Here is a 21,358-nt window from a genome sequence, read left to right on the forward strand (position 1 = left end):
TTGGACGGTTAAGGGAGAAGTTATGTTGACGAGCTGTGCATTGCACCCAAGGTTGAACATTTTTCAACTTTCGGCACTGAGCGCAGAAAAAACACTGAGTGCTGGCGGTTATGAAAAGCGTGGCGCTTCAATTGAAAACATATGCCGGCATAAACGCTTTGGTGTGCATGCTGCCGAAAATAACCTGTAGAGTGATCGGTACTTTAACACATGAAACAAGAAACTTAACTTGTAATTAGAAAAAAATGACCACTTCAGTAATTTACTTTTCATGCTTGAAAACGCTTTCCGGACCTACCCGCAAAAACGATCAGGAAATAACACAATACTTGGCAGCTCCGTCAATGGTTGCGTGCTGAACATGCCGTCATAGCTTGGAATGCAAATGTAGTCAGGGCTCTAAGAAAAACGCTTTGTTACTTTTATCCCGCGTTTCACCACGGTTCTCCCCTTCTGCTTAAATTGTTCTTCGTGGGCTTTTCCGAATTTTTAACACTTGTTTCTCACATAACTGCTAAGGAGAAATAAAAATAGAAATGTGCAATTGTTAAAATGCATTAAAACTTAAGTAAGTAAAATAATCTGGATTTGATATAAAATGTTTAAGTTCATATTGAAATTTTCAATAATAGTCACTTCATTGCAACCTTGCAGTATTGTAACTCCATTGGAGACATTTGTAAGATCAAAGAGAAAGCTGCACTGAGATTTGAAGACATGAGAATCCCAATGCAGCCTTTAGGGGACTGAATTATGACTGCCTGTAGAGAAAGGGGCAAATGAGGCACATAAATAAGCATGGGTTGTGTCTAAGAGAGAGAGAAAGACTGTGTGCTTGCTAGTTATTTACAGTGGATTAGACATTTTAACATTGCAGTGAAAGCTTGGTGAGTCCATGTTCAGTCATGCTGTAAATCACATTAATATAGTGTGTGAGCGTGTGTATATGTGTGTGTGTGTGTGTGTGTTTTCTAACAACAGTGTTTGTTTTACAGCCTGGTGTCTATAATCAGAGGGCAGGTGCTTACTGCAGATGGTACACCCCTGATCGGAGTCAACGTGTCCTTTATGCACTACCCAGACCATGGATATACCATTACACGCCAGGACGGCATGTAGGTTTAAAACACACACACACACACACACACACACACACACACACACACACACACACTCTATAAACACTTCCATGCAGCTTCTGTCCTTGAATGTCATAATGCAGCATAGATGTCCATAAAACCATCTGTTTAGACTACTTATGCATAGAACAGTTTGTACATTATGTGTAAATGCTTTGGTAGAATACACAACCTCTTACCACCCTACAACAATTTGTGTGTGTGTTCACTATTGCTCAATCTTATCTACCAAGATCGTCTCATGAAAATGTCAGCCATTGCTCGGGGAAGCAGTGCTTTAGCAAACAGCCTGTTTAAAATGCATTGAATTTACAAAAGGGGAATCACTCACCCAATGGCCCGCACTCTCCCATACTGTTAAACCAATCCCAGTATTATTAAACAGCCACAGCACCGCAATCATGAAGGCCTCGGGACTGTAAGCAGCATAGCTCTTCAAACTTGACATCTTTGTTGGAGGAGGAGGAGGCTGTTTGGACCTACCACCATGGACTGTCATGTGTCAGTGGTGAATGGCTGAAGGGAAGCAATCATGCTCATCAAGCACGCTGAGATGACAGGAATTGAAATTAGGTTTTGATTTGAATGGGACTCAATTGAATTGAATTCAATTTTGAGTTCAATTGAATTAAAGATAAAATAGGCACGAGAAAATTGCTTTGCACTGAATGAAGTCAGTGCAGGTCTTAAGAGAAATTTATTTATTTATATTTAATTATTTTATAATAAAAATATTTTTCTACAAAAATCTATTTCACTTTCTTTCGTGGAACACAAAGAGTTTGGTGACAAACTTCCAACACATTCCATATTTGCCCTGAGAGTTACAGCAATTTACGGATGATTTTCAGGAAAATGGCTTGAATTTCAGTCTGTTCCTCATAAAAAGCTATTGTATGGCTTTAGAAGACTTGAACAAGTTGTTTGAACCGCTACCATACCTTTATACGTTTCTTACTCAGTGAATGGAGCCGAGTGCAGTTAAGCTTCAAAATGCTGTCATTATATGGAAAAAACTGTCTGGTTTTTCTAAAAATAAATACACATTTTCGGTTTGGAACGACATTATGGTGAGTAAATGGTTGCTTGGAGTAAATGGTGATTTAGTTTTTGTTTGAGGTACAGTATTGGTCAGACAAACCAATTTTCCTGCCTAAACTCACACCATTGGTTGAGAAAGCATTGTTATGTCAAACAAAGCAGAGAGATGCTTTGAAAACTTTTGCGTTTCAACACATCATCCCTCTCACAAAAAGGTTTGCTCGACTTAATGCGGCGCCACATAGAACGATCAGTGTTTGACATCACATGCAGAGTCTTCTACAGGTTTCCCATGGGTTCTTGAAATCCTTGAAAGTTTGTTTATCTGCAGGATTAGATACAGGTCATTGAAAGTGCTGGAATCTCCTTTATGCAAGAAGGTTTATGGAAAATAATCCATATTAATCCCTGTGTAGTGTAGGATAATATCATAAAAACTCTAGACTTTTTAAGCACACATGCTAAAATGTTCGCTTTAAATGCTTATATCTTCTGCATGCGAATGTTGATTCATACCAAAATGCTTTTTTGCATAGTTGTGTTTGACACATGAAAACGGCTCTGGTTACGTATTTAACTGTTGTTCCCTGAGAAGGGAACGCGGCGCTGCGTCTCCCTTGCCATACTTCATGCGTCTCTTTAACACCGTCTTTGGCAATATTTCAGATAGCTCCCGCGTCACCCTGTCTTTGTCGTAAATCCTCACCATTGGTTGATTTTGATATACACATTCAGACGCATTTACCTCTGGAGGCGTCCCCAAAGTGTCACCGCAGTGACGTAGTGCGAGTCCCCTTGAAAGGGAACTGTTAACCATGTATCTTAAAAGGTAACACAATGTAACCTTGCTCTCACTCCTTGCTCTCTCAGTCCTTGAATTTGAGGGTATTGGACCTGGAAAGTCCTAGAAAGGTCCTTGAATTTGAAGTTAACTAAGGTGTGGGAACCCCACTTCTACTCTCGAATCGCAGTACTGTGATCTCACACGCTGATCGGTCTGCGTGACGCCACTTATGTAAAGCAAGCCTAATGTTGTAGGTGTCACCCTTATTAACATATTAACAAGATGAATTGATTAGGCATTTTATATAGGGAGGCATTTAAAACATTACGAGAGGGGGGCACAAGGATGTGAATTGAGAAACGCTGCTTTATATATTTTAAAAAAGTTCAGTTGTCTTAAAAATAGAAAAAACATACACACTTCAGCTCCTAGTGAAAAGCGCTTGTGAGTGGCCGTGACAGCACAAAGGAGAGAGGCTTGACCGTGACAGTGTATCACAGATAGAGTGAGAAAGAGGTGTTGGTGAAAGAGGCTGCCGGAGAGATATATGTTTAATAGAAAGTGTGTTGAGAGAAGAGGTTGGACTGGAGGGAGGAGACCCAGAATACAGGAGGAGTGAGTCTGAGATTAGCCCACTCAACCAGCTGTTGCAGCCCTTGAACCCACACCACAGCGCGCCGGGCCGAAAAAAGGGCAGCGGATAATCATGCCTGCACCTCTTCCCTATCCACTTACTCAGAGGGGGAATCAAAGTACGGGCCGCGCAGCTGTTTGGATCCAATCACCACCAGGCTTTCTTTCAGGACCGCTAGATGCTCTATGTGTGTGTGTTTGCTCTTTCATAAATGAGAGCGAGCTCTATTTCTTTACGCCTCAGCGTGGATATTTTCTGCCCTATCTCGCCTCTCCCCCCTGCAGCGTTGCAAAATATTTGAATATAGGACAGTACCCCCAGTCCCTGACTCATTTCCTATCTAATAAGCCTCCCATGGGTAGAAGGAGTGAGAGAGTGACAGAGGGAGAGCCAAGGGAGGTTTTTGGCTTTTACACAAATGCAATGATAAAAAGGCTCAACCACATTATCATGCATTTTTCACCGTGGCAGGGCCTTGTGTCAGGAAGGATAGGGTACTATTTAGAAATAGCTGGCTCAGAGGAGGCCTGCTCTGGGATCAGTGAGGTTAAAGGAAGAGACAATTAAACCAACCATCAGCTCTTTTAGCCATCAGCTCTCATGTCTAATTCATTTCAGTTACTCACTCTATCACCTCTGCAGTACATTACCTGCATATTGCTTTTATCTAATGAGGAGAACATGAAATTTTTTCTTAATGTGTGGGTGCTTACATAGAATGCATTTGGCGAGTCAGGTTATGTGAACAACAAAGAGACAAATTCACAAAGCAGACATATTTCAACGCAAAAGCCTTTGTTGCATTCATTAACCACGCACAATGCACTTACGCAGTTACAGTTCATTCTTGAATTAAATAAATTCCTCTCACTAATTGTCTTTCTTATATTTTATGTTACTTTTGTAAGCTAATCTCTGTTCTAATTCTGTAGGTTTGACATTCTGGCCAATGGCGGAGCATCACTGACACTGAGCTTTGAGCGGGCTCCATTTCTGACACAATTCCGCACTGTATGGATCCCATGGAACGTCTTCTATGTTATGGACACCCTGGTAATGAAGAAAGAAGAGAATGACATTCCTAGCTGTGACCTAAGTGGCTTTGTTCGGCCCAGCCCTCTTATCGTGGCCACTCCCCTCTCTACCTTCTTCAGGTCCTCACCTGAGAACGGACCCATCATTCCAGAGACACAGGTAAGGATCAGTTTAACTTATTCAATCCAAAAAAAGCTTTTTTTTTTAAACGATTTAGACTCTCAATTTTTACTGTAAAAATAGTGCAGCTACTGCCAGATATGTGATGGACTGGAGGATTTTTTAGTTTTCTTCAGCCACTTTCCATTGTTATCCTATGCTCTTTTCACTACATGAAAGCAGGGTAAAAATAAATGGAAACGTTTTTAATTGCCAAAAAGTTCTAATCAAAAGGATAATTCACTATTGTACATGAAAAAAATGTTAACTGGTTGATTTACACTGCAAAAAAATGACTTTCTTACTTAGTATTTTTGTCTTGTTTTGAGTAAAAATATTTAAACATTCTTAAGTCAAGATTCGTCTTGATGAGCAAAATAACCTAAAAAAAATAAGTCTAGTTTTTAGACAAAAAAATCACATTTAAGTAAATTTGTGAATAAAACAAGCAAAAAATTTGCCAATGGGGTAAGCAAAAATTTTTTGACCTTAACTTGAACTTTGAACACTTAATTCTTCTTCTTCTTCCTTTATTTCTTAACGCCACGCCATAAACACTTAATTCAAGAAAAATTCAAAAAAGATTAGCTTACACTGCAAAAAATGATTTTCAAGAAAAAAAAAATCTTAGTATTTTTGTCTTGTTTTCAGTAAAAATATCAAAAAATTCTTAAATAACGATGCTTTTTCTTGATGAGTAAAACGACCCAAGAAAATAAGTCTAGTTTTTAGACCAAAAATATCAAATTTAAGTGATTTTTTGCATAAAACAAGCAAACAAAATTTGCCAATGGGGTAAGCAAAAAATCTTTAACATTTTTCTTAAACACTAAATTCAAGAAAAAATTGCTTACCCCATTGCTTGTTTTATGCACAAAATCACTTGTTTGATATTTTGGTCTAAAAACTAGACTTATTTTCTTGGGTCTTTTTGCTCATCAAAAAAGCATCTTAATTTAAGAATTTTTTGAGATTTTTACTGAAAACAAGACAAAAATACTAAGAAATTTTTTCTTGAAAATAATTTTTTTTGCAGTGTACACCATTGGCAGATTTTTGTTGTCTAAAAACTAGAATATTTTCTTAGGTCGTTTTGCTCATCAAGAAAATGCATCTTGATTTAAGACTTTTTAGATATTCTAACTAAAAACAAGACAAAAATACTAAGAAAAAATCATTTTTGCAGTATGGTTCAAGGTAAACTAAATGAAAACTCAATGATCTTTTGTTTACCTGTGCAAAAGAGGGTATCATATAACAGCAGTCAGTTTGTGTTTTAAATAGGTTGATATGAATTGAGTCTATACGCAGAGTCTAGAATGAAGTACTGCAAAGCTTAAGTCAGAACAGAAGGTAGCTTTAAGAAATAAGAAACATCAAGACACAGTCTGTTCTCTGCCCTCAACCTGCACTCAAAATCCAGTAGCCAAAAAAAATTGTATCTCAGTTTGATACTGGCACAAGATAAAAATCACCACAGCCTTCAGCAAACTCCACATATTGAGGAATGAGATATTTTCAATTCAGGATCCTCCTGCACACTATACTTTTGTTCTTCTTATTCAGACAAGGTTTCAGACATTTTTTTGTTGTGCCGCCATCTTTACCACCTTTGCATAGCCACTCGTGCCAACCCTACACTCACAATTAAACTCAATATTTAAGATGCATAAGAACTGGATATTTGTTTCTTGATAAAATTGCACTGAAATAATCATATTTTTCCTTTCGCAACTAAAAAAATCATCATGCAACCCTATTACAGTTGCATATAAGTTTATGTACAGAATATAAACTTACATGCATTTTATCATTTTTTCTATACTGTGTTTTCTTATGTCTCTACTTTTTGTTCTAAAATTTATTTTCTATAAATACGTTGGTCTGTATATTGCTTATGCAATATGGGTCAGTTTAAACTAACCTTAGGTTCATGTGATAGAATTAAGTAACCTGAGTTCTTTCTATTATAATGCCATGTTTTCCCAAACAGATTAATCTATGTTGCAGTCTAGGCTGAAGTCAGTATTTACAATAATGACGATTTTAAACAAATGTCAGATTTGTGGCTGATTCGCTGTTGAGCACTGGCTTGTGTTCACTCATGCTTCCAGCAGATCATTTATATTTAGAATAACTAATTGCATTATAACGTGATGACTCAAATGCAATAATTCCAAAAGGATGTTTAAAATTGTAAGTACTTTGTATAATCAATCACGTCAGGACACATTTATTTAATGGAAAGTAGATTACGCTACACTAAAGCAACATAACATAATTCAGCCACATAACTAAGGTAACTAATGTAAATACAGAAAGCTTTATATCCTCTTAAAATTTATAGCACTTAATTTCTGACAATGCTTATGGTTTTTGGGGCTATTTTAAAACATAAATCAATTTCTCTGATTTGCTGTTAACACAGCAAACATGAATAGTGAAAATCCACACAGGCACATTATGCATCAGTGTAAAATAGCTTAACCTTGCACACTGCTTAGTAACTCTTACATGGGGATTTACAATGTATTTAATTCTCACGTTTTGGTGGTGCAATCTTTTTTTTTCTACTGAATATACAGCACTTAACATACATAGAGCAAATAGTGTCTGACTCCTGGTTGAATGAGTACTAACCAGATCTTTATAAAGTGTCTAAAGTTCTTACACACAGATTTGACAACATTTATTACATTAAAAAAATATTTTAAAGCTCTACTTATCTCTGAATATTTATAAGTACAAAAAAATGTAATGCAATATTTGAGTAGAATCAGAATAATTTTATAATAATTCATAATAATTCCTAGAAGTTAGTAGTGTTATTAAATAAGAGGTTTAAAATCTTGGCACTGTCCTGTCTGTTTCTCTCTCTCTCTTTAGTTTCTCTTCCAATGTGCCTTGTGTCCAGATGTGTATTTGATCCTTTCTTTTATAACCCTGGCTTTTCCATTCTTACCTTTCCGCGCCATGTAGCAGGGGGAACATCCCCTGTAATGCGAGCACGCCGGGCCAACACATATGCCGCCTTACGAGTTTGCTCCGAGACATAAAGGAGAAAAATTGTTTCCTTATTGTGGGCAGCCAACAGACCACACTTTTCTTCCCGTGTTTCTCTTCGGTCCCAACAAGGGCATCTGTCCCTCCTGCGGAACCCCACTCATCAAAGCAAATGGGTCCTGATTTAAATTACAGCCTGCTTTGAGAGGAACTCTAAACAGGGGTAATCAGACCCAACCAAGTTAGCATTTAATATGGGCTTTTGGACCCCAGCTGTAATAGCCTCCGAGGTTTTTTCTAACCCGGAGCGTCACACATAAATGGCAAACAGACATCCCTCACTCAGGGTTCGTAACGCTTAGCGGCCATGACACCGAATGGGCATGCATATTGCTTCCACTTGGCTGTTATGCAAAGCTGGGAAAAAAGGAAACCAGCACGTTTTCACGTCCGACCGACAGCGAGCCAGAGTAAACCTTCACACAACAGTGGAAAATCAGACAAGACATTTAAAGAATGAAAGATATATATGCTGTCCCATCATGCTTTTTCTCGGTAACGGCATAACACCTCCAAATGTAATGAGAGGCAACACTGCTGTTTTTTTTTTGGCCTTTTACAAAAACATTAGCTTACTTCTTTTCTTAGCATTAAAAAAGCTTGATGATAAAACTAAATCTGGTCTTTATTACTGTGCATTTAATGGGCTGTATCAAATGAACTTTCAAAGCCTTCTTCATCTTCCCTTTCATTTGGCAAATGAGAAAATATTTAGCTTTAATGCAACCATATGCATTTATGGCCCTTGCCCCGTGGCTTAGAATAACAGTGCTGCACACGTAGACATGGAAGCGCATGCAGTGCCGTTTATTAAGAGCTTATAGCAGGCAAAGTAAAGCATGTTATTAGCTCAGACTCTGTAATCAAAGTCCACAGAGGGGAAGCCAGAAGCATAGCATGAATGCATTTTGGCTTTTAGGACACCTTTAAGCAAACTTACGAGCACATGGTATGCACACACACACACACACGCATACACGACGGTCCATGTTTCTGGGTGAATGTTAGTGTTAGGGTCACCACGTGGGCCTTCAAAATTGAGAGAGCAAGATTGTGTGCATGCATGAATTTATACAGTATGTATTTTAAATCCCAACTACTATTACATTTCCGTTTGCTCCGTGCTATAGACCTGCCTATCAAAGGTTCTCCCAAAGCCATCTAGCCCCCTCTACTGATCTCGTGAAAAGTGCAGCGGGATCCAAAGCAGAACAGAGACGAAAAGAAATTCCCCCTGGCTCTCTTTGTCCTCTGCATTAGAGAAAAGTAAATGTCCCCTCCCAGTAGGACACTTGACAATGCCAGGAGCTGGAAAACAAGGGGATTACTGACTTTCTACTGTGGCTTTTCATTAAGCACTTGAGGAGAAAGCTGTGATGCCGAATCCCTCTGTTGATCCAAGCTGCTCCTCATCTAGTATGCTCCATTTGTGGCATCTCAAAAGAGGGAGAGAAATTAGCGCTAATACTCTGAACTTCGGTGACTCTGCACCAGGGGCACTAACTGAACGTTTGTGTTTCATCTAGCAAAACGAGCCAGCTGTGTGGAAGTCTGAAATCCAACCACTTTCTGCTCTTTTACTTTTAAGATGTAGCACACACCGCTCCGTCTGTCGTGGTCGAGCGTGCGGAATGCGGTACTGTAATAGCCTCCGACAGTGATGTAAATATAAACGTGTTCCGCCCGTGAAAATCTCCCTCATTAGATCCGAGATGTCAAGTAAATGGCGGTCAAAGCAAACACAGGCCCAGATGTGCTTTAATCCTGCGGAGAGAAAAATCTGTGGCCTTTTCCTCAGCACCGATTCCTTTTCCAGATGCTGCCTGAGCTGTTCAGGATGTACAGTCAAATCCTTCCCTCCCCCTCTTACATTTAACTTCACCTCTTTTTCTTTGATGTGCAGGTTCTTCAGGAGGAGACGGCGATTCCGGGGAGCGACCTGAACCTGATGTATCTGAGCTCCCGGGCGGCTGGCTACCGGCCTGTGCTGAAGGTCATCATGACCCACGCCACCATCCCCTTTAACCTGATGAAGGTGCACCTGATGGTGGCCGTGGTGGGCCGCCTCTTCCAGAAGTGGTTTCCTGCGGAGCCCAATCTGTCGTACACCTTCATCTGGGATAAAACAGACGCGTACAACCAAAGAGTCTATGGCCTGTCGGAAGCAGTGGGTATGTAGCGTGCAGAGATCAGAGACGTGGAAATTCAAATTTGTAAACAAAGCAGCTTTGATCAATAGGGTTACAATATCACAAATCTCATATTTTTGTAGCTAACGCACTTATTCGGTTCCCTTTTAAAAAAAGAAAAGTAAATGTGCGTCAAAAGGAATAATGACTAATATTCGGTATTGATTTAACAAGCGTTGAGCTGATAAACAACCACTTACAGTGCAAATCTATAAGAGCAGAATGTTATAAATGGAGGCAAAGTAGAGGAATATAAATCTACTTCACTATACAAACGCCCCTAGCTGAATTCGTTACGTGAGTGTAGACGTGCTTAATGGCCCGTGACGGCATGACAGATGCATTATGGGACATCTCCTTAAATGTACCTAGGCAAATGTAAACTGTAAATAGGAAACACGGTAGTTACGATCCACCAGCACAGGAAGCATTTTGTTCCTCTGAGATTTTTTTGCTGTTGCTTCACTTTGGCATTTTTTATGCTGACTGTATTTTCTAGTATGATTACCCATCAGCAAAATCACAGCGGATAACACATCCCTGTTCTGTTTTGAGGAAGGTCATGGTGATTCTGTGGCTTTGTTTTTCACTTAAGCATCTAGAGAGACGTCCAGCTGCTGATGGCAGCGCCTCGGTTTGTTATTTTCAGCTGATGATGTGGCAGGCGGTATAGTAGACATGCTTTTCAGTGCCTTACAGAAGCAAACACGCAGGAAGTCCGGATACAAAAGGCATGTTTGCCACTAAATGAAGAATGTTTTCCGCCTTTACAAAGTGAACTGTGTAAAATTGTAAATGGGTTAGCTGGGTCTTATGAGTATTGATTGGTTTTCACCTTCTCATCAGGCTTTGGTTTGCCAATTGCATTAAGCAGGTAATTCTTTCGCCCAACGAATAGCAGTGTGGTTATCGATTCTCTCTGGGGGACAAAAGGTCGCTTTCTTAATATGATCGGCTGAAAAAGTTATACATTTAAAATGATTTGCACCTGGTGAAGCGCACAGCTCTCAGAGATCGCTTATGAGATTTACCAAAGTTATGATAGAGTCACAGCAGTTTCTGCGGGCTGCAATAAAGATGAATTGACATTGTGTAGGACATCTGATTAGGACTTAGAAAGTGTGGTTTATGTGGTGATTTATCTACATGCCTCTTAATGTTATGTTTAAAGTAGAATGGAGTCATTATGGTCAACCACTAACTTATCTTAATGTACGTAAACTGTTCCTGTAGCTCAGTTGTGCAGCACAATGAACATGGGTTCGATCCGTAGACAAAACTTTGGATAAAGACATTCATCAAATATGCAAAGACTTCCAAAGATCAAGTCAAAAATATGAAGAGTTTGATGCCAAAACGCTATAAACGGCTTTAAAAAAAATAGTTACCGCTATCAGTATTGTTTCAGGTCAGTATTAAAAAGTAAATTCCAAATTTTACGCAAAATCCGATATCCGCCAGAATTCTGTCATATTTTCACCCTTTTTTCCCAAAACATGATAAACAACAGTCCTCTTTCTCTGCAGAATGCAATAAATCCGCTCAACAAATCACAGCACATTATTCCATGCATTGTAAATAACAATGGTGGCGCTTTGAATACACACGGAATCCTAGTTTTCCTTATTAATTTGTACTTCGTTATCAATAAACAAACATAAACAAAATAATACTTTGATGGCATTGATAAACCTATGGTGGTTTTCTGTGACGAGGAAGAAACGTAAGCCATCAAAATCAAATAATTTAATGAGAACCACTCGGGCGAAGGAAAAATGTCGGCTGTGGCTTGTTCTCACACAACAGCATCGAGCTTCTGTCATGCTAACACATTGACCCTAGGGGATCTTATGAAAAACTTTCCATTATTTTACGCAAAGTCAACGAAAATCGAACCGGACCAAAACATTTTACAGCTGATTGCTGTCAAAAAAGTTCAGAGACGACATAAGGATGACAGCAGCAATGACAGTGTTCTTAATATGACAAAGTAAGTGTTTTGATTAATGCGTTTAATGTTTTTTTTTTTATCAGTGTATAGACCGTTTCATGTGCGGTGACGCGATAAGCGTCTGGTCCGAACGTTACTTCCGGTTTCTGTTTGTTTAATGGTCTGACTAGTTGCTGAAACAGAACTCTTAAACAAATACCTAAGCGAAAATAACAAATGTTTTGGGTTCCTATGTAATCTACGTGTTGTTTATTTTGCTTGTTATATAAGTAAACTACTTTTAAAGGACTTTGTTGTTACATTCTTTGCAGAGTTTACCGGAAGTTACGTGATAACCATGAAAGCTGCGTGTTTATTTTGTTAATGCTGAAACCATCTCAGTGTTTCCCACAGATCTGAAATTTACTTGTGGTGGTAGCTGGTGAAAAGGGCAATCATTATTATCCACCGACAAAAAATGGTCTACTATACATGTAACAAAGAACTAATAATGTGTGACACAACACAATACTTTGATTTATAAAACATTCATATTAATTTCACATTATAGTTCATTAATCTAACCACCCCAAACTTTTTTTGCCATAAACAAAGCTGACACTGTTTGTCAAAGCACCACGAAAAAACTTGATGTTTTTGCACTGATATATGAAGCAATTTGATGACCCCTTTTATCAAACTCAATTATATACAATACTATGTATACTATAGCCTATATAGACAGTGCAGGTCTATAGATTATAAATGTGACTGATGTTATAATGGTAATAACTTCTATAAGATAGGCACTTTTACTGTTTCTGCTTTCTATTTCTCTTTTGCCGATTAAAAAAAGCTTAATCCACTAATTATTTCAGATTTAAAAGTCTACTTGCTGTGCTGTCCCGATGACAGACTTTACATTACAGCTTTGCGTTTTTTATATCCTGAGTCAGCTAGAGCTTTGCTCGTTCAGTATTAGCACTGCTTTTTGCTACAATCTCTGTGCAAACTGTTTAGATTTTAGTAAAGATATTGTCTATTAATAGTAAGACTATTAAAAAATGGGATAAAGAAAATGAAGCGGCGCGTGGTCGTGACAAGAGCCAGTTGCTATCGCCATGGAAACCGGAGGCACGCTAAAACAGCACTCGAGCTTTAGTGCGGTAGCGCTCACGGCCGTTCTCCGATCGACTCGGGTTTTACACACAATATTAATCAGACTTGGGACCCGAAGTAATGAACTAGGACCGACCCGGACCCATCTGACCATTTAAAATATAAACCCGGAACCGTACGGGTCCCGCGAAGAAAGACCTCTAATGGTAAAACTCTGCTCAAGTTCAGAAACATGAAAGGATACAATGTGACACTGAGGTTGCTTCGCGTCGCGCCCAATTCATTGAGAAACAGAGAGCACGTGAACGGACACTCAACCGGAGAGACACAACGTGCTTGCACGCAAAATGAAGCCAACTTAGATGCTATAAACACATATGCACATAAGCATATGCGACCATTTTGGTCGCAGTGTGTTCCCTGGCTGCTCCGTATGTGCTGCTGCAGTTGATCCAGTTTGCCGCGCTGGATGATGAGTTTATGACGCGTGCATCATCTTCACGGTCACCCGACCCCCACCTCTCTCTCGCGCTCTCTCTTTCGCGCTCTCTCTTTCGCGCTCTCTCTCTCTCTCTCCAAAACACGGGTCATCCAGTCGAGTTCAGAAATACGGAAATTCGTAAAGTGATTTTTTTTTACTTGGGCGGGTCGCAATTTACCTGGGCGCAGCGCCCAAGTAGAGCCTATGTATGGGAAACACTGCATCTATACCACTAGTCAACTAAATGAATATTTACATTGCAAAGATGAATGCACATTTAGATATTGATTCAATAGATTTATAGCATTTTGAAATGTATTTTATAATAAATCTTTGAAAATTATATATGGATTTGAATTTTAATGTTATTATAACCTAAATATGCTATGTGAAAGTTTGTAACAGAAAATAGTGGTTTTCATCTTCTTGGTATAGAAAACACGTTTTTACCCAAATTAGTCAAAATGGATTTATTGCGCTTTGGAACCAAACTCTTCATATGTTGTTTTGCAAATCTCTGATTTAAATTCAGTCTTTGAGTTTTCAAGAAGTCTGTATTTGATGGGGTATTTATATAATATATTGGCATACATAAATAACAGCAAACTCTCTGTGTGTCTTTCAAGTGTCCGTGGGATTTGAGTACGAATCCTGTTTGGACCTGATCCTGTGGGAGAAAAGAACAGCTATTCTGCAGGGTTACGAACTCGACGCCTCGAACATGGGAGGCTGGACCCTGGACAGGCACCACGTTTTGGACGTTCAGAGCGGTAAGCCCACCGCTGACCTCTGGCTTTGCTTATAAATAACACAAACATTGCTCTCCTACACAAATGTTAATTTGCAAAGCAGCGGAAATCAGATTGATTTTGCAATCCACTAAAATAACTCCGAAGTCTACCCACACACACCCGAAAACAACAGAAAATCAATCAGAATACACGTGAATCTCCTCATTTTCTCCCTGTTAACGCTACTTAACATGACATGGAGATAAATCCTTTAAGTTGCTCATTAGTGTCAGTGCAGTTAAATGACTTTGATGAAGTGGAGTTACAGTGTTGGGGTTCAGTGGCCTTTTTGCCTTAGTGTCTCGGGCATGCCAATGAAAAGACATTTGACATTTCCATGTGACTGACCTTCACCCAGACTAAGCAGTCTGGAGTGCTCTGTGCAGCAAACATTTATGACCACGTGTCATTGGGGAGAAACTGCCTTGATGAATACTTAAGGAGTCTCTCACGCTTCAACTTGGCCGTAAAAGGGTGCCGAGCAGAGGTTGTCCCCACACACTTTGCTTAAAGGTTGAACCTGTTTATCCAATGCCTACCCTTGAGCCCTTTCAAGAGGACAAGATGAGCTGTTCTTAGATCATAGTTTTTTACTGTAGCACTGTGCGATGACAACGGCAAGCTTGCTCACCTTTTCAGTGAAAAAAATTTTGTTTTAACCTTTTACTAAAGCTTATAAACCTCATAAATAGAATTTGGCAACACAGTGAACCACAGTCTCCATCAAACTTATAATTCAGCCAATAATAAAATCTTGTAATCATTTTCTTTACCGTCATGTTGTTCAAACCTCATTCGTGACCCTTACACAAAGCAATTCACTTATGTTTTATGGTAAAGATCTGCTCAAACATTCTGCTCCCTTTTTGTGTTTTACAATGCAAAGAAAGTAATACAAGGTTGTCATATAAATGGTGTGCAAATTATTGTCTCTAAATGATCAGTTTTGCTTAAAGCCAAACTGTTGTTAGCATAGTGTACCTAAAATCTTAGTCACATAGAACAAGAACTGATGTTAGTAGCTCATAAAAAAGTGAGTGAAGCAAAACGTATCCTCACCGGATGGCAACAGACAGTGATGGACAGCTGGTAGCTAGTGAATCCATGCCGGAAAGCCATAAATATCCCAAAGAAGTGGGCTTCTGATGGAGAGAAGTGATTTGGGCCTTTCCAACGCAATGATTGTGGAAATGAACCTTTTGGAGCGAGACACAAAGAGCACTAAAGAATTTCGCTAGTCAGCTCAAATTCATCTGAGAGTCAGCGTCAATGTATGTGAATAACCTACATGTATTGTTTACTAAAGCTGATAATCAACTACAGTAATATTAGCATGTGAAATGTTTAAAGGTCAGAATTTACTCTGTTTACTCTTGCGTTTTGTTCTATTGGGTAACACTTTATTGGAATAGGTGTGCATGAGACTGCCATGACACCTTCATAATCATGACATGACACGTGTCATGAACATGAAGGAGATTTTATGCACATTTACGACAACTGTCATTTAAGTGTCATTTGTTGAATTATGTCATTTTTAATGCAAAGCTGACATTGTTTGAGATATCTTTGTTATGACAACTTGTCATATATCTGTCATAAACATGACATAGCAGAATAATTATCAAACTTAAGAAACTACCTAGCTTTATAGGTTAACGTTACATTAAACTGTCATTTAAATGTCATTAAGTCTTAATACTCTGTCAAATAGTTTTATAACAGCATTATGAATATTTTTCTTGACCTCAACTACAGTGGTACAAATTAAACTTGTCATTAAAATGTGTACTATGTCAGATCATTTTAAATACCTTAACAAAATTAAACAGACACATCAAATATATTTGATTATACTTTACATAAAAAAAAACTAACAGAACTAGTTCCTCCTTACACAGAGGGTTCTGGGTTCTAAAATTTTCTGACATAAAAGAAAAAACAAAACATTTAATTAATTGAATGTAATTACCTGTTTTCCAGCTATATGGACCCAACGCTATATGGCTTAACCCATTATTGTACTGTTTTCATTTAGTTTTAGGTACATGCAAACAATAGAATTTTATCAATTGTAATTAATATTATTATTGGATGGTTGATTTTATTTCTTAAATACATGGAGGAAACTTAATAAAAAAAAAATATGAACTGAAGAATATTCATGACGCTGTAATAAAAGTATTTGACAGAGTATAAACACTTAATGACATTTTAATAACAAATAAAATTAGTACCACTGTAGTTGAGGTCAAGAAAAATATTCAGGACGCTGTTATAAAACTATATTACAGAGATTAACACTTAATGACATTTTAATGACAAATTCAATTTGTATAACTGGTAAAAAGTGGTCAGTTATGCTGTCTTGGTAATGTCAAGGTAATGTATTGGTTTATGTCAAATTGTCATAACAAAGACATCTCAAACAATGTCATCTTTGCATTAAAAGTGACATAATTAGACGATTAACACTTAATGACAATTGTCAATTTCCTTCATGATTATGAAGGTGTCATATCAGTCTTATGAACACCCCTTCAAGGAAAGTGTTACCTTTTATTGTAATTGATTCGACAGTGCATGTTTTTCTAAAATATATATTTTATCTTAAAAAACTTTAATCAAAAATTTCAACAAAAAAACTTTCTAAAAGTCATTTCCATCACTATTGTTTTTCAGTCATTTCTTTTGCAACCGCAGGGTAAAATTTGCCCAGTCCCATAGTCAGTTGTACATGTCCAACCTTTTTTTGTCTTTGTCATCTTGAGTGACACTAAAGCCTCATTTACCTCACTGGCAGAGAGCCAGCTGTCCTACAAAATTTCATCTCTGAGCCTGATGCCCTTCGCTCGCCCCTGACCCCCTTCTGCTCACCAGCCCTGATCCCAAACCCTTCTCACCCACAAGTCCATGTACGACTCCTGCTCACCTACAGTATTCCAGAACACACTGCTGCGGATGTCTTTGATTCATGATTATTAATCCTTCCAATGTCCTTAGATTTTCAGCTCAAGTTGACGTGCGCTCCAATATTGCAGTGTGTGAGTGAGAAAGAAAGAGAGAAGGATCTCAAATGATTGTTCAGTGCAATCCAGGACCCATCGTTTTTTTAGGAGCACCATGCGGTGGCAGCAAGACAAGATCCATCCTAATAGTTTTGAGGAACACAATGCTGGGTAGATTTGTTTATAGTAGATTATTAGTTAGCACATGAATTGCACAAGGCAGAATCACAGAAACACATTTCGGCTACTGCAACCTGAAGGAATTTCATTCATAGTGCAGTTTTCAGTTATCCAAAGCCTTAAAAATCACTCAAGAATAAGACCTAGACTTGTAAGAGTCTGTCTGTACCATGTGCAGCCCTAAGCTTTAGGCCAAGAAATCTGTTAGTGTATGTGTCTTGTTGTAATGAAAGGAACAGAGTAATAAGACCTACAGTATGTTCCTCTGGGGTTTGGTTAAATGTAGGAGTGTTTGTTTGCATTAGCTTCCTGTCTTTGGTGACCTCACCCTGTCACCACAATTTTCATGCTGTCTCACAGGGAAAATGCGCACATGCTTACATCCAGAAAACGCCCAGCCACAAACTAAAACACACCATCTCTCTTTAGCATCCTCCATCTGTTCACATACGTGCCTTATTTTACAAGAGGCACTGTAAGTGATAATCACTGTTGGGGTAGTTACTTTGAAACTGTTTTTTAACCCAGCATTGGGTCACATAGGGACAAGCCCAGCCCTATGGGTTGTAATTTAACCTATGCTAGGCTGTTTCAACCCAAATGTTGGGTTGGTTTAACCCATTGTTGGATCAAATTGAAACATTTTCTTTTAATTTAACCCAATGGCTGGGCTTGTCCATTTTCGGCCCAATGCTGGGTTAAAAATAATCCAGCATTTTGTATGTGTGTGTACTTGAGTTTTTTTGTGTGTGTAGTTGAATTATTAGTGTACCTACGTTTAATTAACTACTGCCCAACACATAATGGTCAGACATTGGAAACCCAATGGAGACAATAAACTAGCACAGCTATGTGAGAAAGCTTTGCCAGGCATAATTGTAAATTATACAGTTTGTCAATAAACAAATATACAGAATAAAGCAGTGACCAGTCGCAGCAAGAATTTCAGAGAGCCGTGTAACGAATATTTAAGCTTATGCTTGTTTTGCAATTCAGTAGAAACAAGAAAAATTTAAGTGTACTGTGCATGCATTATAGTAGTTGTCTATACACTGTAGGTGATTTATTAGTCAGCATTAATGTGTAAACCCCCCTTCTTCTACCTCAGGCTGTATGCTCTGATAAGGCACCGGGTGTCTGGGTCACTGTTAGGTTTTGGTTGTCTACATACCACAGCTAACCCAGGCTCCAGTCAGCCGCTAGTAATCTTAAGAGCTATACAATTCCTTGGTTATGAAGTGCACTCCTTCTTTCACTACCACCTGCTGCTTTTATGTGTGCAAATATACTTAATATATATACACACACATCAATCTGTCACCCATGTCTACACTAACACATACACATAAAAGTGGCATTTTGACCCAGCTTTCCCAATTCCCCTCTCTCTTTTACTTTCTTTTTTATCTAAAGAGCGCTGCACACAAACACTCAAACACAGTAAATTCGCCCACGCTAGAATAGACTGCCCTTTCTAAATCCCATTGAGTTTAGCTTTAGTCATGTGCAGGCATGTAATGCAACTGTGAAGCTGGCACCATGAGCCGGCCGCACCTTTCTCTCTGATGTGGACCACCACTGCCTAGGGGGCTTACCTGCATCCCCCCTCTCTCGCTTGCCTCTCATTCCTTTCATCTGCCCTTATCAGGCTCTGTCAGTGTTCGGTGACCGTACCTCCCCTCCCTCAACCTAACGGCAGGAGGTCAGGGAGACCGATTCAGCCACTTCTCTTTGGGACCGCAATTACTTCCAGTCTAAAGTCTTCAAAGACCGAGTGTGTGATTGAGGGAAGGCACGTTTACAGAGTTCCTCCTTGTCTTAAGGACACGTGTGTGGTACGGACACAAAAATCCTCGATTGCTTATTGCTAGTTTTGTCCTGACTCTGAACACACTGTTTTCGCATTATTCAAATTGACTTTGGACCTGTCGGGAAGGAGTTACTTCATGAAATATTAATGACAAAAAAATGCCAGCGAGATATGAGAAATGAACACAAGGGGAGAGGCAAAATGATTAAATTAAATTGATTTTGGTAATACTCGATGACCACTCATCTCACTCTTTTTCCTTCTCTCTCTCAACCACATACACACACGTCATGCAGCTACAAAGATTTATTGCTGCTTTTTTCACACAGTTTTTATATTTTTCAAATTAGCTGACAATGCGAAGATAAACAAATCCTTTGAGAAATGATGTATTGCTCCAAAATACCAAAGGCCCGGAATCAAAAGTTCAGAAAGCCAATACATAAAGAATTTTCTTTCTTTTCTTTCAGAAGACAGTTTTTAGTTTTCAACATATTTTGCCAAATACATTCCAAAAACATTTGCAGTTTTATCAGATTCCCACTAAAATAAAAAATAAGGATTGAACATTGGCATAAGATGTAGAGATTGAGGTGAGTGGCAACGAAGGAAGCGGAGTAGAACAAGAGAGATGAAATAATATGCTGAGGAAAAGAGAAAGAGGCAGTGACAGATGGCTTGTGAGGTGTAAATGGAAGAAAATTGAGTAGACTACAGCTCTTGCTCTATAATCTCATCTAGTTTCTGACCCAGCATAAACACAGCGACTATAAACTCCAATTCAAGCCTTTATTGGCAAATCACTGCTTTCCGCTCATGACCAGCCCCCCTCCTTTGGATTTATATATAAACACGCGATGCCAAAGAAACATGTACACATAATCATTATGAGCGGAGGGCTGTCTCTCAGCATGCCTCAATGAATAATGCAGCACATCCCACGTCGCGATTTGGGGCACGTCATAATCTTAAAATGTGTAATTGAACACAGTCATTGTTGTTTGCGCGGGGCGTACGTATATCCGCTTGCAGTATTATTCCCAGCTTCTCGCAGAGTAGATCAAACAGGTGCAGTGTGTATTTCATTATTGTATGGCCGCAAGTCATTTGCATTGAAGAGCGACCAATGTGCATGGCTCCAATTAGTGTTTTTTGTATACATGCCCGTCTGTGTGTGTATTTCTAGAGCAGCCTCCTTTAAAGAAGATCAGTTTGAAGTCAAGGTCGTGGGTTTCTCCGAGGGCCCTCAGCAGGCTTCTCTTGTCTAATTTGTCTTTGTTAACAGACCATCGCCTGAAAGTAGTCTAGAAGACACCCTGTCCATCTCCTTCCCCTGTACCGCTATCCTTTTGGCCTCTCACTTTTTCGGCCGATGGTTTAATCGATGGTGGGTTTTGATCAGGAGAGCAGGTGTATTGAGATTCATGTGGACGTTTAGACCGCGGATTCTGTGCGGACCGGTGGCCGAGCACACCCGAGAGGAGGCTTAAGATGGCGTCATTGATCTCGCTCATAATTAGGCGCTAGATGCAGAATTCCAGCACGTTGCCCGATGTGAATAATTTAGCGAGCACAGTATGAAGTCATCCTTTGAAGTGGAGCTTTGAAGACCCACCCTCCCAACCCCATTTCTAACACCCCGCCGTTTTCAAAGCAACTTCCAAAAAGCATCTAACTGTGTTCGCTAGGGCGCTCTCAACAAAACACTCTATTGAGTTGGACACTTTGAGTTCACCTGCGCACTTTGACTTAATGTGCCAAAGAAAACTTCTTCCAAGCTTCTGAAGATCTTTGTTATACAAAACTGTGCAAAAGTCTTAGGCCACCATTAGATTTGTTGTTTTTGCAATGGTATAGTGTTACTATGGTATATGTATATACAACAAGAAAATACAGGAAATTTGTATGTAGTATGAAAAACTGTTTAAAATTGCAGTATAAGCTGAAGTGTCAAGTAGGGTAAACTCCCCTACATCAAGATTTTTTTTTTTTAAA

The 21,358-nt window shown here is 39.0% G+C and overlaps 1 protein-coding gene across 12 annotated transcripts in view; it reads left to right on the forward strand.

Annotated features, from left to right (window-relative positions):
• tenm3 (teneurin transmembrane protein 3) overlaps positions 1-21,358 on the forward strand; it is a 353,079-nt gene that overhangs the window by 301,474 nt on the left and 30,247 nt on the right. For all 12 annotated transcript variants that reach the window (XM_065265519.2, XM_065265527.2, XM_065265518.2 and 9 more), the window contains 4 exons: positions 996-1,115; positions 4,531-4,792; positions 9,759-10,026; positions 14,201-14,344. In XM_065265519.2, coding sequence (XP_065121591.1) covers positions 996-1,115; positions 4,531-4,792; positions 9,759-10,026; positions 14,201-14,344 — 794 coding nt within the window. The remainder of the gene's footprint in view (positions 1-995; positions 1,116-4,530; positions 4,793-9,758; positions 10,027-14,200; positions 14,345-21,358) is intronic.

The sequence above is a fragment of the Paramisgurnus dabryanus genome, chromosome 4 (assembly GCF_030506205.2).
Source record: "Paramisgurnus dabryanus chromosome 4, PD_genome_1.1, whole genome shotgun sequence".
Lineage (NCBI taxonomy): Eukaryota > Metazoa > Chordata > Actinopteri > Cypriniformes > Cobitidae > Paramisgurnus > Paramisgurnus dabryanus.